This window comes from Neolamprologus brichardi, chromosome 1 (genome assembly GCF_056152115.1).
Source record: "Neolamprologus brichardi isolate AB-2024 chromosome 1, ASM5615211v1, whole genome shotgun sequence".
NCBI classification, from domain to species: domain Eukaryota; kingdom Metazoa; phylum Chordata; class Actinopteri; order Cichliformes; family Cichlidae; genus Neolamprologus; species Neolamprologus brichardi.
In genome coordinates, this window is record NC_142104.1 from 16,382,501 (window position 1) to 16,402,670 (window position 20,170).

At 40.8% G+C, this 20,170-nt stretch overlaps 2 protein-coding genes across 7 annotated transcripts in view; both read left to right on the forward strand.

Moving 5' to 3' along the window:
- hipk3b (homeodomain interacting protein kinase 3b) overlaps positions 1-13,493 on the forward strand; it is a 44,562-nt gene extending 31,069 nt beyond the window's left edge. For 2 of the 4 annotated variants that reach the window (XM_006779993.3, XM_006779995.3), the window contains exons 5-16: positions 191-277; positions 789-973; positions 1,059-1,218; positions 2,461-2,584; positions 2,705-2,829; positions 3,057-3,181; positions 3,829-3,996; positions 4,086-4,406; positions 4,497-4,643; positions 4,832-5,094; positions 6,209-6,348; positions 8,500-13,493. In XM_006779993.3, the coding sequence (XP_006780056.1) occupies positions 191-277; positions 789-973; positions 1,059-1,218; positions 2,461-2,584; positions 2,705-2,829; positions 3,057-3,181; positions 3,829-3,996; positions 4,086-4,406; positions 4,497-4,643; positions 4,832-5,094; positions 6,209-6,348; positions 8,500-8,970 (2,316 nt within the window). In that variant the 3' untranslated portion in view covers positions 8,971-13,493. Of the gene's footprint in view, positions 1-190; positions 278-788; positions 974-1,058; positions 1,219-2,460; positions 2,585-2,704; positions 2,830-3,056; positions 3,182-3,828; positions 3,997-4,085; positions 4,407-4,496; positions 4,644-4,831; positions 5,095-5,358; positions 5,411-6,208; positions 6,349-8,499 lie in introns of all 4 variants that reach the window. The other 2 variants (XM_087837768.1, XM_006779994.3) reach the window with 2 other exon arrangements.
- Positions 13,494-14,852: 1,359 nt separating this feature from the next.
- Positions 14,853-20,170, forward strand: part of kiaa1549lb (KIAA1549-like b) — a 56,809-nt gene continuing 51,491 nt past the window's right edge. For all 3 annotated transcript variants that reach the window (XM_087837782.1, XM_006779996.2, XM_006779997.2), the window contains exon 1: positions 14,853-15,448. In XM_087837782.1, coding sequence (XP_087693908.1) covers positions 15,229-15,448 — 220 coding nt within the window. In that variant the 5' untranslated portion in view covers positions 14,853-15,228. The remainder of the gene's footprint in view (positions 15,449-20,170) is intronic.

Consider the following 20,170-nt stretch of genomic DNA (forward strand, 5'->3'; position numbering starts at 1 on the left):
AGGGCTTTTCTGATGAAACAGTTTACTGGCAGAGCCGGTATATATTGGTAGCTGTAAATGACCCAGCCTACAGCTAAAGCTGTGAATACAAATGATTCCGTTCATAGTAACAAAATATTCAAATCCCAAGTAGCAAGTGCTCTACTTCGTTCATATGGTACATCTCCACTAAATATTTTCTTGTCTACAGTCAACAGATGAGCATGAGGTGGAGACGGGAATGAAGTCAAAGGAAGCAAGGAAGTACATCTTCAGCTGTTTGGATGACATAGCGCATGTATGTTCAAAAGCTTGGACCACAATGTACTTATCGGGACTTCAGAGGAAGTACAACATCAAAGGTTTACACGTTGTAGGCTACTAGGTCTTTACCAGAAGAAGTACACCTACACATGTATGAGGAGAAGACGGCACACATGTTATTACTGTGAAAGAAAAAAAAAGTTGCTCTTGAATTGCCTTCCCCCTCAGTTGAATGGTAAACTTAAATTCAGAAGCAAAAAGGTTCAAGTTTCAGTCACACAAAAAAAACCACAGGTGGAAATTCCCACAGTGACTGTCGATGCCTGTTCACGTCTGTACTTTTGATTTAAACGTCACTAGAGATTCTTGTGAATTATGTTCGTTTGCTTTTCTGGAAAATGCGTGTTCCAATAAAAGTGCTTTAATTAATTTTAAGCAGATTATATTATAGATTCATAATTTACTTTTTTTTTTAAGATGATTATTTTATCTGCTGCTTGTCAGCTATTTTGACAAGTCAACCTAAATAAATGTTTGTATTCCAGGTGAACTTGATGATGAACTTGGAAGGTAGTGACTTGCTGGCAGAGAAGGCAGATCGCCGGGAGTTTGTGAGCTTGTTGAAGAAGATGCTGTTGATTGATGCAGAAGAGAGGATTGCCCCCGCAGAAGCTCTCAGCCATCCATTTGTGACGATGCAGCACCTGCTTGATTTTCCACATAGCAACCAGTGAGTTACCTTATATTGTGGAACTGGTGCAATTTTGACCTTCCTATATACCAGTAACTTGTACTCCCCATGTCTCTGTCTTCAGTGTGAAGTCATGTTTCCACATCATGGATGTTTGCTGGACTCGTCCCAGTGCATATGAGGCCGCAAACCGAAACAAAGGGCCTTTCATCAGGCCTGTAACTACAACCGCTGCTGCCTCAGCCAATCACCCTTTCAGCAAGATGACTGCTGTCCATCCTCAAGTAAGTTTGTTTTTGAATATTTTAATTTCTGGATGCAATAATTACTGTGTGTAAAAATAATCAAAACCAAGTTTTGTTTCCTGAATGATGGAATAATCCCACATGATGTGAATTAATAATAATATGCTTTGTTTTTGTGCTTCTGTGAAGAGTAATTGTACAGACCTTGCTTTTATTGCTTTTTTGTGTACTGACTTGTCCGTCTTATTGCGTCCTCGCACTGCTGTCATGGCAACAAAAACACGTCATGTTTCTGAGGTCATGGCAACAGTGCAAATCAGTGTTGTTGCTGAGGAGAAAAGAGCAACTGACCCTTTTTTGGGTTTTGGATCTTTATAATGGAAAACAACTCAGTTTATTTAACATGTACTCACAATGAACATGGCTAATAGTGACATGCATACATACATACATTACCTGAATAACAATGTAATGGTGACATAGTTAACCATTAGTACACGGAAGATCACATTATGTCTCCCTCATTCCAAATCAGAACTAAAAACGGATAAGAGTACCAGATGGCATTTATTGAACGATAAAACTGATGCACTGTCATTTCTGTTATGTTTATGGGCCGCTATAAAAGAAAGTCAATGTTTATCATTCAGGATGTGGTGGCTTTCTTAGCATTACCGATTTGAAAGGCTGCTTTGCGTTTACAGTCATGTGTGCGGGGGCTGGGATACATGTAGGAGCTGTAGCAGACTGTATAGACCTAGTTGTTGTTAGCCAATAAATGTGATTATACCCAGGCACGAGAGAAGCATTAGTAGGGAAGCAAAGGAACATGCTCGACTGTTTACCCCTAAGGCCAGTCAATTCTTGAGCATGTTCATAGCAAAAGGTGTCTTAGAACAGGGAATATCAACAGCGTAAGAGCATAACCGCAATCCTTTAACCTTAGTGACTTTCATTTCTTCAAGGACTGCATTAGTACAAAAGTGGACCTTGAACCTGCTTTGATTCAGTGACTTAGGAAATTATGTGTGATATGGGTTTCAGGTGGCCTACACCTTGTGAACCATTATCTGTAGACTTGTATACTACTGTTAAGCCAAAGGTTAACTGACTACCCAATAATTTCTCTATTTAATATGTTTCTTATCTCTCTCACCTGGGGGAAAAATGCTGCTGGCATGTTGCCATCTGCTGGCTCTTCAGTGCTACTGATCGTAATTAGAATAAATCTGAAAAATGCCATTATCCCCTTTTTTTATTATTGGTTTTTTTTTCCTTTAGGGGTTAGCTCCATCAGCGGCCTCAGTAATGCACCCTGGCATACCACTGCAGACAGGAAGTGGTCAGTTTGGATGCAATGAATCATTTCAGCAGGCTCTCATTTTATGTCCCCCAACCATTCAAGGTAGGACATGTAAAACTTTATTTAATTTATTTGTCATGCTTTCAGTCATTCTTATATTTATTTGTCATTCTCCTTTTTGTGGGTAGAGTTAACATAGACATTTTCTATTACCTCCCACAGCAGGAATCCCCCACAACACAGCTAAACCAGCAGGTTACTCTGTTCGCATGGAGGCCTCTGTGCCACTAGTCACACAAGCACCCTCAATCCAGCCCATACAAATCAGACCTGGAGTCATCACACAGGTAAGGAGGCACTTAAAATGACAGAATATGTACTGATATGAAGTGTTAGCTTGAGGTGATTAGTGTGCTTAGATCAATGAAACGTTTTTCATTTAATATATATTAATCATTTTTGGGAGTCATTTAAAAGGGGAGAAATAACCACGTGCGAAAGAAGTTCAGAGTTGACCTTTAATGTACAACCTGATTCTGCAGTGATGCAACTTTGCTTCTTTGCACTCCAACAGTCTTGGTCAGCTCGTGCACAGCAAATCTTGGTGCCCACTTGGCAGCAGGTGACATCGGTGCCCCCACCACCAACCACTATGGCGTCGGACACAGTGGCAGGCTCACAGAGATTGGGTGACTGGGGGTAAGACATGCATCTATTTCAGGAGGTTACACTACACCGTCTTCCTGACGTGTCATCCGTATCATTTCGCGTCCGTATTTATAGTTCCATCGCATATTATAAAAATTATTGATGCTTAATTATCTTTAGTTTCCGTGTGGTAGGAATGGACATGCTGTTCTCATGCTTGCTCCACTGAATGTTAATGATCTATGAGTCATAAGCTGCATTTGTGCTGCAGGAAGTTTCCTCGGGGACCACAAACCTTTGTCACTCTGTGTTATTGTCAAAACTCTGTGTTATTCCACCACAGGAATTACAGTTTAGAATAAGTTCTGGGGAAGTGTGTGTGTGTGTGTGTGTCTTGCAGCACCAAACATTTATTTGAACCAGACTGCCTTGGTCATTGCACATTCAGTCTTCATAATAGCTGATAAAACATGTTTCAACTCTAACATTTTTGCCTTTTTGAGTCCCCACCCAAAGTGGTGGATAGAATTAGTCTAATCTTTGTCATGGCAGTCCAGACATCCAACAGTCCAAAGCAAGCTTATAGTTCCTTGAAAAAAATCACTAAAGCTTCTTGAGTATTTTTGGTAGAGATGTAGCTATACCTACCAATTTTATTGAAAGCTGTGCACAATTTGAGATCTTTGCTTCATTTGCAGGAAAGTGCGTCCCCATGGTAACCATTACAGCTCCATGATTGCACACCCTCAGCCATTCTTAACCAACCAAATGACCATGTCCACCCACCAGCCAATCAACATAGGCATTGCACATGTGGTGTGGCCACAGCCAGCTGCCAACAAGAGAGCCAAGCCGTCTGTGAACAGGTATGATGCATGTTTTGTTTTTTTTCTTCCCTTACGAAATAAGGACACAAAAACATGAATCTGACAAAGCCTCCTCTGTTCTTTTCTAGGTGCAACATCTCCCAAAACACTAACATCCAAAATTTAGCATGTCAGTCCCCAAAGATGGCCGATACAGCAAAGAATGTGGACGAGGTAGAGGAAGCCAGATGTCCAGAGGAAGGCCACGCTATTGGAGAGGAGCAAAGAACAGAGCAGGTGGAGGAGGAGGATGAGAACTGCTGCAAAGTGGAGCCAGACTGTGAGGAGCTTTCAGTTTCACAGGAGCAGAGACAGGCTATGGTGATCTCTGACCTCGCTAGCCCAACTGTTAGCGTCATCAGTATCAGCAGCGATGAGGAGGAGGGCGCACAAAGACATTCAATTGGAGAGTGAGTATTGACTACGATGCTCCTCTTCCTAACATCTCTTTAAAACCTTCAAATTGAGTGTCTTGATTTGATACATCTCTCTGCACACAGATGTAAGGGGAGTGCAGATTGTGAAGCGTGTCAGAGCACCGTCAGTATGGAGAGAGTCTGTTCTCTTAGCAGTCCAGACAGTACGCTCAGCACCAGTTCTTCTGCCTCATCTCAGTCCAGCACATCTCCCTGCAAACACCCCAACAGGTAAAGTAGGGATAGTAGCTTCAGACTGTGCTTGAACAGATGAGATACTGCCTGGTTTTAAAAGTCTCCATTGGACAGATTAGCCCAAATTTTAAAATTGTACATGACAACCAAAATAAGTGTGCAACATTGAGAGATATTCTGTTTAGCTACCACGCCGTAAGTTGCCTTCTTCATTCTTATTGCAGCATGTCGGACGATGAACAGGAGAGTGGTTGTGACACCGTGGACAGCTCGCCTGCATCACATACCTCTGGCCATAGCAACAGTCCCTTCACAGAAAGGCGCTATATCGCTGACAGCAACCAGAACTGCGAGCCTTGCGTCGCATGTGTTGCCCCGGAGACCGAGCCCAGCAAACCAACAGTTCGTACTGTTGTGGTGCCTCCAATGCGGGTGCAGAACAACAACAATAATAACCCTGCAGTCAGTGAAACTCATGGCAACACAGGTAATGGTTTACATTTGCTGCCAGATTTATACACGTTCTTACTCTACTTAAAAGGGGGATGAGCAGTAGATTAACACACTGATCATTCTAAACTAAAATGATAGTTAATGATATGGGTAACATGACTATATTCCTTCATTGTGCTCAATTGCTAAGTGTCTGAAGTATACTTTAAATAATTGTTGAGTCAGACAACTTGCAAATCCATGACTAGGTCGCGCAAGCTCAAAGGTCTTGTCACCACTGCTGCCGTCTGCTCCACAGGTCACGTGGCCTTGGATTATGTCGTTTTAGTAGGCCACAGAAGTTATCACAGGTGATTATGGGTTACCTGCCCTGACATATCTGCTCTGATCGTTGGAGTGGATATCTGTTTGCTGTCAACACTTCTTACTCTGACTCAAGGCTGAGAGACCCTCTGTTTCTGTGTGGATTTGCATTTCTTGAATCTGCATAAGGCATGTGCAATTGCCCCAAAGATACCAGTCAGTATTTCTTTATTGGTGCTAGACTGGACACATGCTATATGTAGACTTTATAACAGTTGTGGTAAGTGGGACCACGGGCAACAACTGTCATTTAAGATCTGCCCTTTTTTAAAAAAAAATAAGACCCTTTAAAGTGCAAGGTTTTACTGTAAATCCTTAGAAAATCATACAGATTCATATTACCTTTATGTCTCCAACCTCCAAACTATTACAACTAAAGGCACACATAAAAGGGCACAGCTTCCTATTCTAAGGCTGCCATGTGTATTTTTAGCCAATGGTCTGACCCCCACTATAAGCTCTATGAACAAGCTTAGTTACAAACTCCTCCCTGATCCCCAAAATATATCTATTTATAATCATTTAAATAAAAGAACAGATATAACTGTGTTTAATGGTTTGGAACTGATCAAGCACAGCTGAAATCACCAATAAGCCTTCAGAGCCTCCTGCCACAAATGTTGCCATTTCTCTGAATGTAGTTGGATCTCTGGCTCAATCTTGTTTGCCTGTTATTTACAATCTAATATTGTTAGTAGGACACTGTGTTGTTTGTGTTTATAAGCGTAATTTCAGTCTTTCAGTGTTCTCTTCTGTGCCCCTTTTCACATGACCTGCTTCCTCAGGCTTAGAGTCTTCATGCCAGTCCAAAGGGCGCAGTTTTCCTGGGCGGCAACATCATCACTCCACTCCCCTCCTCAACAGGCCTCAGAAAATTACCCCTGCATTCCAGCCCCAGCAACAGCAGCCTATTGGCTTTGGGCAGGTAAGCACATGCAGTCGTATACCGTGAACATAAATAAAGACACTAGTACAAGTTAGAGATGGCACGATACCACTTTTTTATGTCCGATACCGATACCAATATCATAAATTTGGATATCTGCTGATACCGATATGAATGCAATATAGTGAGTTTTTTAATTAATAAAATGTTTTTTTTTTAATATCTTGCTGCTTTTTGTATAAGTTCATACTCAAGTTGGAAAAAAAAACCCAAAACCACTAAAGCTATTCTGTTGTACCTGTATGCAAAAAATACACTGCACCCAAAATATTTCATAGTTCAGCAATACTGATCAATCTAATAAACTTAAACCTACTCCATCGTCCCTATTCTGGTATTTTAAAGAGTAAGCAACCTAACCAATAGGGTTCTAAAACTCGCAGCAAAAAAAAAATGGGGAACCACCCTCCACCTCATGATGCTTAATTGACGTAATCAACTTTAATTTGATGCAGTGTGAAAAAAAATGCACAGAAATAAATTATTTTCCAAGAATAATTAAATAGATTTAACATCTTTCTTCAACAGAATTGCAGACTGCACAGATGGTACCTTCCCAAAGGAAAAATTAGTATAGCTTACCAGGGTATATTAGACTTAATAGTTACTATATACAGTAATGGACTTCTATACATTTTACATCAGATTAAAAGTTGGGTGTAAGATTCTGATAATTATTTATTAAAAGCTAGACATTTTAAATGAGAATAAGAAAGAAAAGTATGTCTTTGTTCCCTCCCTTTTCCCTGTTAATCCCCTATCGGCCCCCCTGGCTAAACTTTGTTAGATCCGCCCCTGCACAGTTACCAGCCGTCAGCTACGTAGAAAAGGATCCTGGTGTAGAAAGTAATATTAAATAAATTCTAACAACAGCTTATCAAGCTTAAACGTGCTGCTGTTGTTCAGCCGCTGGTTTCCTCTTTCTGGCGCGAAGTGAGCAATAAACAAACAAGAGAGACGGACTCACGACAGAAAAGCCGATCAGCTGATCATTGATCAGTTTCAGGTTTGAAGTAACAGCAGGAGAGGGAGGGAGAGAGGCAGTCGCTCCATATATCGGTTGTTAAGCTTAACATGGGAATGCTTTACAAACATTCAGAGATGAACTTACACACTAGCTTTACTTCTCTCTGGGATAACTTCATCGGAGATTAAACGCCGGATTGCTAGCGAGGCTACAAATACACACAGCCGCTCTATCACGTGACGTGTACTGCTGCGACGTGCTACCGTCATGAGCCGAGTTACGCCATGTCGCAAGTTTTGTGAGGCGCTTTTTTTGATATTTAATGGATTGGATTACATTTTTTTATTTTTCTCCGATATCCGATCCAGTAATTTACGTCGGTATCGGACCGATACGTAATATTGGATCGGTCCATCTCTAGTACAAGTAAACTTATTTTTGAAAAAAAAAATTAGATCTGCCTCATCAAGTAATATTGACTGTAAAATTATTTGCACAAATTTGAGATTCTGAGAACAACAATTTTGACATAAGAAACTTGTCCTGAAAGGGCAAAATATGTTTCTTCTTCAAAAGAAGTCTGAGCAAAAGCATAAAAGCTTGGTTTTAGCTCCAGGCAGAAATAATCCTGGTGTGTCTTTATGAACGTAATTGGCTGTTGCTTGTAGAACGCCTCATCTTATAATTTTTGTCAGCGTCAAGTCTTTTTCTGGAATGTGAAGCAGCAATGGCAACTTGTAAAATAACATGATATTATTAAAGTAACAGAGGTACTTGTGACTACACTCACTACAGTTTAATGTGTGATAAAGAGCACAACATTTGAATTTCAAATATTTCCTTTTTGAGGTAGTGCAGCAGTCAAGTTCATACTGTAAGTGGAACTTCCCTGGGAGGAGCAACATCATAGCAGTGCTCCCAAATGGTGTCAGATGATTTAAGTTTCCAAATATTTTTAAAGATGAAGGTATTTTACTTTGATACTGTTCATTTACTCTTATGTGCATTGGTACACAAGCAGATGATGCCGCTGTCGGTGACTGATAACATTGAAGATGCGCTTGCATGTAAACAGCAGCATCTAGTGGCTCGCAAAGACTCACTCGGTACAGATGAATCTGAGGTCGTTGAATGTGAAATGTTGTTGTTCTTCGCTCCTTCAGGTGCAACATTTCAGTTCCTGCCATCAGGAATGGAACGGGAACTTTTCCCACCGGAGACCACAGGCCTACATCCCTCCCACCATGCATGGGCCCACTTTCACTCTCTCCCACAGCAGCCCAAACCACACTACGGGCCCCCACCCACACCTTGGTGGACATCCGCACTCCCAGCCCACCATACTGTCTTACCCTCCGTCTGGTCCTCTGGTCACAGCTGCACCTGTGGCCCACCTCCTGGCCTCTCCTGGGGCCACCCGCCCCGTCCTTCAGCCAACCTACAGCATCTCCCATCCGGCAGGCATTGTGCATCAAGTCGCAGTAGGCATCAACCCCCGGCTGCTACCCTCCCCCACCTTGCACCCCCAGGGCCAGTTCAAGCCCCTCTTTCCCCCGCACTCCTACATTGCCTCTCCCGCCTACGGCAGTTTCCCTCTCAGCCCTACCAAAATAAACCAGTACCCTTACATCTGAGCATGGCTGCTCAGGTACCCTTCATACCACCTGAGGGCTAAGTGAGCAGGGCGAAATATATCTTTAACCACAAACAACATGGTTTTTATTTCTGAAAAACCATGGCACAACCACAGAGAAAGCAAACTATTTTTTGAATCATGTAGACTTGAGTGTAATTGAACTTCAAGCTTTAAAAAACAAAAAACAAAACAAAAAAAAAGAGTTCCAATGGTAGAGATGATTTGGCAAAAATTAAGAAGGAAGTAACGTATGAATGACTGAATGAAAGAATGAATGAATAGTTAAACTCACACTTAATGTGTTTTGCACATTTGATATATCTTTGCATTGGATCTTCTACGAATACTCCTCAAGACAGGTGAATAATTGGGGTGTTGTTGAATAGTTAGACTTTGCACCCCTGATCCCAGCTATTTTTCTATATTGCCTTCTTACGTGTGTGCAAGACACATTCATCTTTGTAAAGCCATCCCAGTCTCTAGCTCTAGATTGACAGATGCACATGTCGTCCACAGTGTACGTTGTACTGCGTTTGAAGTATTTGTACCTTTTCGGTGTCTTTTGGTGTTTAGCAATGTCAAGTCAATTAACCGAATTAAATAGGGTTATTCCTCACGCTGCATGTGGTCTTGCATGAGCAAAAATGTAAACGGAAAGATGCATAGACGTTGCTCTTATTGTTTGTGTCACAAGACTCGCTGCATTGTATAACTGTCCCCAGCCATAGTGCCTTACATATTTGAGGTTGTTAATGTTACTACTTATATATGACTATATACATGAATATTAATGTACTGGACTGCAGCACTTGAAATTCCAATCAGTCGATGCATCCTATGTGTGAGTGTATATATATGCACATGTGTATATGTCCATGCATAGCCTGCATGGATGTGATGTATCGCGGATAGCGGTGCTTATATTTTGGAGTCTGTGTATATTTCAGCGTGTAGTGAGTTAATTTTTTCCCCTCTGTTCTTTCAAGTAGAACAGCGTGCTTTGCTGTTGCAAATGCCTGCTGTTTCATTCAGTTCATTTTATTCTTTTATTTTTTTCATTCTCCAGTTCCCGAATGAACTAGTGTACAAAGTGCAAGTACTGAGTATTGCTTAATATTTGATAATCACTTTCTATTCAGTGAAACTCTTACTACTAACAGTATTTGTACTGTTTGAAACTGCAATACAATCTAAATAGTCGTTGATTATTCTTCATTTTTCGTCTTCGTATTTTCGTTTTTGAGTGTTTTCACTTTGTTTTTTGCTTTTATTTTTTTTTAGATGTTTAGAAGTGTGGTGGGCATGGCTTTGATTAGGTAAAGAAAAAATGCAAATTAATTCACAGTATGGAATCTTCTAAGCCTGAGCAAACCATGCAGTATTTGATATACACACATATATGGACATATATTATAGAGCTAGACTATTTAGTACAGATGCTTGATAAGGTGTGAGTTAATTGTGTGCAATTCTCTCATTTATGCATGTGTGACAAAGTTAACTTTTTCACTTTACATTATACCATTTGTTAAAGGCTTACAGCTTATCGGTGTCAACTGCTTATTTTATACATTCCGTCAGGGAGGATATATATACATATATAAGACGGTAGCACCAGTCTATATATATGTAGATATGCTGCGTGTGTGCGTTTTTGTTTGGTTTTCTTCTGTTTGTTTTACTAGTTACATGTGTGGGTTTTTTTTGTCTTTTTCTTTTCAAATGAAGTTGCTTGTGCAGCACCAAAGACTGTAATTCATTTCTTGAGCAAGGTAGCTATTCTGTTTGCATAGACCTCAGTTGTACTGTAGTTGTAGAATGGGGTTAAATTAAAACAAAAAAAAGTTGTATTTAAAAAAAACAAAACAAACAAAAAAAAACAGCTGAGGTTTTGTCTAGCTTATTGGGCAATTAATAAGTCGTATCATTTCTTTCTTGAATGTATCATAGATAAGCTGCTATATGATTGCCACTTCAATAGCTGTGAAATTAGGTGATTTCTCTCTGAGTTTAAACCTAGCGTTGCTATTTTTGTATAGGTCCCTAATTATCTGAAATAGAAGTGGTTTTGATTTTTGTGTTTTGCGTTCATATTTGAAGTGTCATTGTAACTACTGTATTGCTGATGATGAACATTAGTTGCATTTGTCGTTTCTCGGGGTGCGTGTTTTTTGCATCAGTATTTTATCCTTATTAACCTTTTGGGCTCGTCACTGCATATAAATGATGTATCGATGTAACTTAATTTTTGTATGTTTTCATATTGACGTTTTGTACACATCTGAAGCTGTAGCTTGCAGGATTGAGTTAACTTTTTTATTGTGAGTAAACGGTGTGCTACCAGTACTCTCGTGGGTTATGAGGGCACTGCGAGATGCCGGGTGGGGGAGAAAACAAAAACATTGTGTTCCATTGGAAGACTTCTGTGTTGTTTCCACTAGTCACACACAAACGCACTTGCCACTAAGCACTTATAGAGGTAGGGAGGCTTGTTAGGGTTTGGGTGATTAGACTGTAAGAGAGAAATTTAGCCCAATTTTTTGTTCTAAAATGACGTTTTCTGATTTGTTTTTATTGTTAAATTGGTTTGATCAAAGTATTTATTGCAGCCCTTTTATCTGTTCAATGTTATATCTGGCTAGGATATCAGTTTCACAGTTTGATATTCTAAACTGCCTTGAGTTCAGATCGCTCTCCCCTTTATGAGTGTCTAATATCAAAACGATGTTTTGTCGGTGCGAAACCGTTACCGTTGTGATATGTCCTTTCTTGAAATTGAGACAGTGTGAGCAGCACTGTTTATGTGCCTTGAGATTCAGAAAGTGAGAATTCATGCTGGTGATTTCTTCCCGATTTATTTGAGGAAGGCGTAGAATTCAGTAACAGTTCCCTACAGTGTAGAATGGACAAGTTTTTAACAGACATTTGACCAAGAGTTTAAAGAGGAAAGTAAGAAAAACAAGAAGCAGAGAATAAAAACAACTCAAAGTAAGACTTCATCACAGTGACTGATCAGCTTATACACATGAACAGCGTAGTGGTGGTTCTCCGCTTGTTTCAGACAGTCGCCACGTAAAACCTCTCTGATTAACACACACATGCGTGCGCTTTGAATGACACTCACTCAATGGTCTTTGGATAGTCACTCTGGCTGAACAGCAGATGCAATACTTTACATTGTGCGGTCATTGCACCACCAAGTGTTCTTAGATAATCTCCATGCTTTACATTACCTTGCATGTACACCTTAGATGCTTCATTTTGTCTGCCTAGAAGCTGACTGCCTAGAGCAGCGCTCCTATCATGCAAGCTGAAGCTGAGTGGGAGTAACCAGAGCACGGCTGACAACACTGGCCTTTTAAAAATCAGAAGCTATGCTTTATATCCAGCAAGAGTATATCTGGGTGTTTTTGTTCTGGGTTCTGGACGAAAAGAGCTCTGTCGAGGAGGTTGTCATCTTCTCTGTCAGTCATGAGTGCAATACTCCACATTTCGCCACTGACATTGATATTGACATTGTTGTATGTTTTTTTTAATAGCTTTTGTCTGACTTGTATGCTTTACTGATCATACTCAAATATCCCTTTGGGAAAGAAAGCTTATGATGACAAGGCATGGACTTGGCAGATTAGTGCTTGAAATAGTTCCCCCAATAATAAGCATGTGAAATGTAATCTGTGTTTTGATTCCTTCAAAGGTATTCACCAGCAATGCGCCTGCATAAACTCTCCCGTACTTGTTTAGGAAAAGAATGGATGCAAGAGGAGAGAAATCTTAAAACTGTTTTTAATTTTCCACAAGATTGACACCTTGATTTCTTTTCTTTTCATTTTTTTTTTTTTTTTGGAGGATTCATGTAACATTTAACAGATAAAACAGTCATTTGTAAAATTACTTCTATTAATGTTATGACTTTGATATGGAAAAAAAATCCTCTGCTGCGGTATTATCCTTTAGAGATCTTAATTCAGGGTGTGTATTAGTCTAATTGTGCTACTGTGTAACTGTTTGATTTTAATATGAGATTTGTTTTACTCAAGCTCTTATTTTCAGTTTTCTGGTCACCTGTATCAATTTCAGAGTTAATTCACACTGCAAGTTATGGAATCATCTGTTTGGATTGCTCATCAATTAGACTTGATAATTAAATCTGAACTGTTACTGTTTTAATACCTGTAGGTTTTTTTTTTTTTTTTTTTTTTGTGGCTTTTATTTCCTCCTGTTTTTGGTTCGTTTGCTTTTTTAATTTTGTGCTACACTAGTTTGCCATGTAGCAATTGCACTGTGCAATATTTACAGTATGAGGACTGGGAAAACTAACTCTATGGATGTGATGTCTCTTTACAGTTTGCGATAGTGTTTCCTCTCTAGTTCTCAGTGATTTAGGTGTGACCAAGCCTTCTCTACTTTGTCACATTAAGCGGGTTTTCCAGGTGACTCTTTTGGTGAGTGTCAAAATAAGACTTTATGGTGTATTATTGTTAAGATTCACTTTGAATTAAAAAAAAATCTATTGATGCAGTTCTTTCTGATTTGGTCTGTTCATTCACATTAATTCACATTAATATAAATGATGGATTGGACTCATTTCTATTTGTTTTAGTGTGTGAATGGCAGGAAAAGTAGAGTTCGCAAGGTAGTATCTTGGCATGTATTGTCAAAAACAAAAAGACTATCCTTTAGAATTGTTTCAGGAGAAAACTGCTCAATTATCAGACATGAGAACCTGGAATCAGACAAAAGATGAGTTTTCTGTCAGTTAATCTGTTGCATTTAATCTCCAAACATGAATATGTTCGGATGAAACTGAAATTTGAACCTGAACACAATAAACTGCACCTACTGAAGAAGATTGTGTGCTGTGATTGAAAGCTCCAAATCACAACAGTTCCCTCAATGGGCTTTATATTGTGCAGAGCAACCCATCAATCAGATTAGCCCATATGAGTAAGTACTTTGGTGACACTGGGAAGGAAGGACTCCCTTTTCTGACAAGAAGATGCCTCCGGCAGAACCAGGGTCTGTGAGGGGAAGACACCTTCTGCGACAGGTTGGGGATGAGGGGAGGAAGACCGGACAAAAGACACTGTGAAAGAGTGAAAAAGATGAATGGCTAATGACACAGTGATAAAACGTTAATAAGAAGAAAGCTCCCAGCAGCCTCGATCTACTGCAGCGTCACTTAAGGGGAGGATTCAGGGTCACCTGATCCAGTCCCAACTATATGCTTAAAATCTATATTTTTAATAATTTATTTATAATATAATGTATTATATTTAAAATTAAAAATCAACAGCTGACATCTGTAGAAACTCACGGGAGGGTATGCGTCAAAAGCAGAAAAACATCGACGGCAGAAAAGTGTCTCCCGAATTAAAACCTGGAGCTTGTTCCACACATTCTTAAATAAGAAACACGAGTGAGCACAATTCTGAAAAATTTCAAATGATTATGGTTGCTAAATTACCTCAACCGGAAAGACGTGTTAATGTTCAAATGAGGTTCTTTTGGTAAAAAATCGTGTTCAGTGGGCTTTGGTGTTGACGACCTGCTGTGTTTTCTGGGTCTGGCCTGCCATCCTGTGGACATCAAGAGGTACAACAGCCATTATCCGCACAATTAGGTATTCACGCATTAATTACGGTAACCATTAAGAAAGACAATGTACGTGTTAATAGGCTAGTGTCACGTGATTGTCGTTTTTAATATCAACCCCACATGTAAGAGTGCAAAGAAGACCAACCAAGACCATTTTTTTAACCAGCTCCACATAGAAATCTGATTCTTAACGAGTTACCGCCAGAAGAGGTCGTCCTGCCCTCTCGCTTCCATTCTCACTACAATTAACAGAGAGGTTAATTCGCCCAGTTTGGCCAGGAAGGTGGCACACTTCAAAATCATCCAGCCACAAGCAATCAGCGGTAGGCTGGCCTTTCTTTCATGACTGAATGTTGCCTGTGAGCAAGTAAATGCCTGCCATCCACCTGGACCAGGTCTGGATGTGGCACTTCACCGCCAACAGCTAAATGTCAAACCTTTGGCAAAGTGCGCGCGCCGCCCTGCGCCACACAGTGATGATGGGTGGACCGAGCGGAGAGGGGCGATAGGGCACATTTCTTAATTTCCCTTCAGCGCCGCTTCCCCCACCATCCAGACCTGGACACGCGACGAGACCGCGGGACGGCCCTGTTTCCCGTTCACACAGCGATCCAATGTATTATTCACGAGCGAAACTTCAGCAACTTGTCCACTGGATATGGCTCCCGGTTTGAGGAGTGGGCGGACAGGTCACCCCAGAGTGGCGGGAACCGGCGGGGCAGACCCCGGTGGGTGCTCGCTGCAGCGGACGGATGCAGGAGGAGAGGGGAAGTGTTTGAGGACCAGGTTGCGAGTCGGAGCAGCGGGGATGCTTGCAAACTGTCTGCTGTCTGTAGCAGTGCTTTTACTTCTTGTCCGGTGCTCTTTGGCCGCAGAGGGTAAGCACGCGCCGTCGCGCTATCTGCTCCAACATGCCGTGGCAGAGTGTGATTTTTATGCGTTCACATTTTTCACATCTAGGCTGTGACATCTGCTGTGGAAGAATGAGAACATGCTGAGTGGAAAATGGATCTTTTGTTTAACACGGGCAGCGTTTTGTAATCCGCTGCTGGGTGCGTGATTCACGGGCTGTGTGGATGCAGCTGTGGTCTGCTCAACAGCTTTCTAAATCATTTTTAGGAAAGGAAAAGAAAACTTCTATCCTTTAGCCATGAATCCAAATCTCCACAGTGTGATACACTGTTGGGCTTCTGCAATGAATGAGATTAGGGAGTATTTTCTCCCCTGGACAAGGTCTCTTATAAACGGCACTGCCACGAGATGATATTTTAGGGATGCTGTTGATTCTGGTCTACTCGGGGTTTGCTCATATGTGATGTAACGCTCACCTGAGCCTGAAGCCTTTGTCTCACTGATCAGATTGCACTGCACAGAGCACAGAGCTCCGTTTCTCCTCAGGATGAGCAATCTCATCCTCAACGTTGTCTCCCAATTCAACTTCACTTCCCCATTGTTCCTTTGATGGCATTTTATTTGTGTTGCATTTCAATGACAGAGGCTATTAAGCCCCGTTATTACAGCCAGTAATGAGCTGTAAGGAGTTATTCTGGGAATGCAGTGCAGTGCGGTCACAGGACAGTGTTTCAGAGCATCTGGGTCAGCACTAATGACACACATACTGCTGCCCACTGTAGGTCTGTTTGTCTCCTCTGGCATGTGAGGCAGCTGGGGTAAGGTTGGCCGACTTAGCTGCCCTTCAGCCATCACCGTTTCCCGGGAAAAGTGGTTGAAACAAAAGAACAAGACAGTCAGCCTCTTAATGTGCACTGCCTCGACTGTACAGGTGTCCTTGAAATCTTGTGTGTCCACGAGTGAAAACAGAACAAACACAAGGTGTTCTTTGCAGGAACTAAACTGAGAGTGGCTCTATCAGCCCTTTCCAGTCTGCATACTGTGATGTAGTGGTGGCTGTAGTCTCACCTCTGCTGATGCACTGCTACAGTAGCAGAGTCTCCTCCTCCTCCCTCCCACCACCTCCTCCTTTTCACAGTCAGCACATCCATTCTTAAACACATGAACACAGCAGCAGCACCTGAGTTGTACAGAAAGAAGTGCATTTTTTACAGTATTTAAGTGATGTTTTTGCATTTATCTGTGTGCTGTCTTTTAGGTAGCATCAGTGCAACCTGCACTCTTTCCTCCAAAACATAATTCCACCTTTTCTTACATTTGATTCAGCTGATGAGAGTATGTACACCACATGAAGTTTAATTGACAGATTTTTGCATTTAAGTGTCCATCAAAGGACATAAAACATTCCTTTTATGAGCTATAGCAAAAAAAAAGAAGAAGAAAAGAAATAAAATACAAATAAAAAATAATACTATTACATAATGGATATAAAGTACAAAATTATTACACAGAAACTTGAACACTGCAGTCTTCTATAAATTAATTCATGCAACATTGACTGGGGTCCATTACGTTTTCTCCAATTATCATTGAGATGTAATGGGAAACGATGGGAATACTGATGCCATTTTTCTTTTTCTTTATCCTCTATGTATCAAGAAAAAACCTAGTAGCAAACTGAACTGTGTGGAGGTGGCCAACACTAACAGAGGCTCGTCAGACATTTATAAAACTTTAACTTTTGTAGGGCATTGTTAAATGTATAGGTACTAAGAGAAAGCATTCTATAGCATTGAATTCTTAAAGGAGCGCAATGGGGTGGAGGTGACGTGAAAGAAGTTTGGAACCTTCAGGACGCCTGAAATTGGATATCTGGTGGTTTAGTGGTTATTGCTTAACAGCAGGTTACACAGGGGTTCACACAAGGGTGTGGGGTTCCCCTGCTCTCATGCTCCCTATGCCTATGCTGAGGAGGTTCTGGTGGACTTTCTGGTTAAATAAAGGAGAGGGGGGAAAAAAAGGAAAAACAAAGCTTCAGAAGCCTTCTACAGAGACCAGAAGACGACTGTCTCAGCAGCACTCCAAAAATCAGGCTGTTATGGTAGAATGGATAAACTGAAGCCACTCTTGAGTAAACATCACCGATGGCCTGCCTAGAGTTTGGGTAGAAGAAAAAATAATTTTCTGGTCTTATCAGGAAAACAAAAAAAGCCATCAAACTGCAAAGACTTAGAGGTGGCAATTCACAGATGCTTTTCATCCTATCTGACAAACCTTGATAGGAGTAGGTTATGCCTGGGAGATCTGGGTAAACTGGCTAAATGCAGGTGTTCAAAGCCTGCAGAAACTTATCCATAAAGCTCTGCCAAAGTGGCTTTTACAAAGCCCAGAATTAAGGATTTATGCATGTTTGTTAATAAAACATTTCAATTTTCTGTCAGCACACTTTCACCTTATCATTATAGATAAATGCTTGCCTCATTATACTGTGCAAGAAACAGCACTGAGCAGCTCATTTGTTTTATTTTTTATTTTTGCTTAGGATTGCATTTCCCTAAACTAATATACAATATATATTCTGGTTTAGTGCTATATTTGTGTATGCCTTTCTAAGGATTACTAAATAAAAAACACACTTAGTTTTCTGAACTCACTGCTGAACCAGAACAACATGTGGTTTCTATGGTAACACCAATTTTTGACTAACAATGACATTTCCCCTTCAGAGCCCTCACCAGTCAGAGTCAGTGTGAGATGCTGCGTCAGCGTGTGTGTCTCGAGTAATTTTCCAAGCAAAGACTAAGCTTTCGCCTCATGTTAGATTGTTGTTGAATAAATTCACAGAATCTCGTGCTGGCTTAATTGCTTTCTTATTAACAGCTGCTGAAATTATGCCCAGGGAAATGCAGAAGAGCGAGCTAAGCAAAGGCTTCTGTATTCCTTCCACGATCAACTGACTTCTTCTGACGTAAGCTCTGTTTACTCCTTCGAGCACAGCCCGCCCGTTCGCTTATGAGTGCTGACAGCTTGGTTTTGACGCGGGGTTAACCTCATAGACCTCTGAGTATGAGAAGCCATCCCTGAGCTGTTGCCAGTCATCACTTTGTGCTTAGGAAATAATTGAAAGCAGGCATAAAAGTAAGATTGAAAGCCATTTCCTATTTGCAAAACATTCTGGGGGGTTTTTACTCATAAAATGAATGGTAATGTGAATTGAGTGGCTCGTGACACTATCTGTGTGCCTGCGTTTTTTAAGTCTTTCTAGCTGTGCAGGTTTCTATTCTGTGTGTGTTTTCTGTTTTCTTGCATCTAGATTAGTCTTTTTGGAGCTGTCAGGATGGTCAGTGTGAAACTAACTTCTACAGATTGTTTTTTTTTTTAAACACCACTCACTGTTGGTTTGGTACACTGTCTACATGAGCTGTGGGTTTTGAAGAGTACAGGGTGGGCCATTTATATGGATACGTTACATTGAAACCAAGCACACCATTGTTTTTCTTGTGACATTACCAATAACTTTGATGTGTCACATGGCCCTCTTCCTATTGAAAAAACAAAAGTTGTATCCAAGATGGCCGACTTCTAAATGGCCACTATGGTCACCACCCATCTTGAGGAGTTTGCCCTTTCACATATACTAATGTGCCACAAACAGGACTTTAATATCACCAACTATTCCCATTTTATTACGGCGTATCCATATAAATGGCCCTCCCTGTATATTCAGTTAGGGTTCTAGGCCTATTAACTTCTTGTTAATGATCATGATTGACTACAACTGGTAGTTTCTCTTTGTCAGCATAAAAAGGATTTGATTGACAGCACTCTGAACAATAGCAAAGGCCAAGGAACTCAGTGAAGATCTAAGAAGGTCTCTTGGAGCCATTTCTACTACAGGTTACAAGATCATTAGTTTAAATGACTGTATGTAAGTACTTTGTCAACACTTTGGGTGTTCTTCCAGTCCTTGGCAAACTGTCACCCTCAAATAAGAGCAAGTTGGTTAGGATGTTCACAAACAATCAATGAACCACCAAGGCTCAAGCCTGCCATAAACTAAAAACTGCTGAAACACCGGTGTCACTGTCCACAGTGAAGGAAGTTTTACATAATCAAGGACTAAGAGGATGGCGACCAAGAAAGAAACCACTGATCCAAAAACCCAAATAGTTGCTTCTGTTCATCTGGACATTGTGTTTTCACTGGGAGAAACGTTTCGTCACCCATCCAAGTGACTTCTTCAGTCTCAGCTGACTGCAGGCTTCTCCAACCTTATAAGCAGTACGTTTGTGTAACGACTGAAACTAGCACCACTGACTAACAATGGGCCGTGAAGTCAGTTTCATGATCATTAATAAGCAAATTGTCATGACCATTGATCAATGAGTACTATTCACATGTACTGAATAGAGGTATACGTTTGGAGGCGTAAAGGTGAGGCTTTTCAAAATAAGAACTCTACCAGCTTTTAAGCACTGTGGTGATAGCATCATGCTTGGGTGCAGTTTTGCCACCTGTAGCATTGGTACATTGCACAAAATGGAAATGAATGAGGGCTACCTCAAAATTCTTAAACTTCACCTCAAATCGGCAGCTAGACGGTTAAAGCTTGGACACAATTTGGATGTTCCATCAGCTCAATAATCCCAAACACACATGAAAATGAAGTTTGGAATGGATAAATCAGAGTAACATCAAGCTTCTGGAGTGAATTTTCTAAAGCCACAACCTCAACCCTATTGAAAATT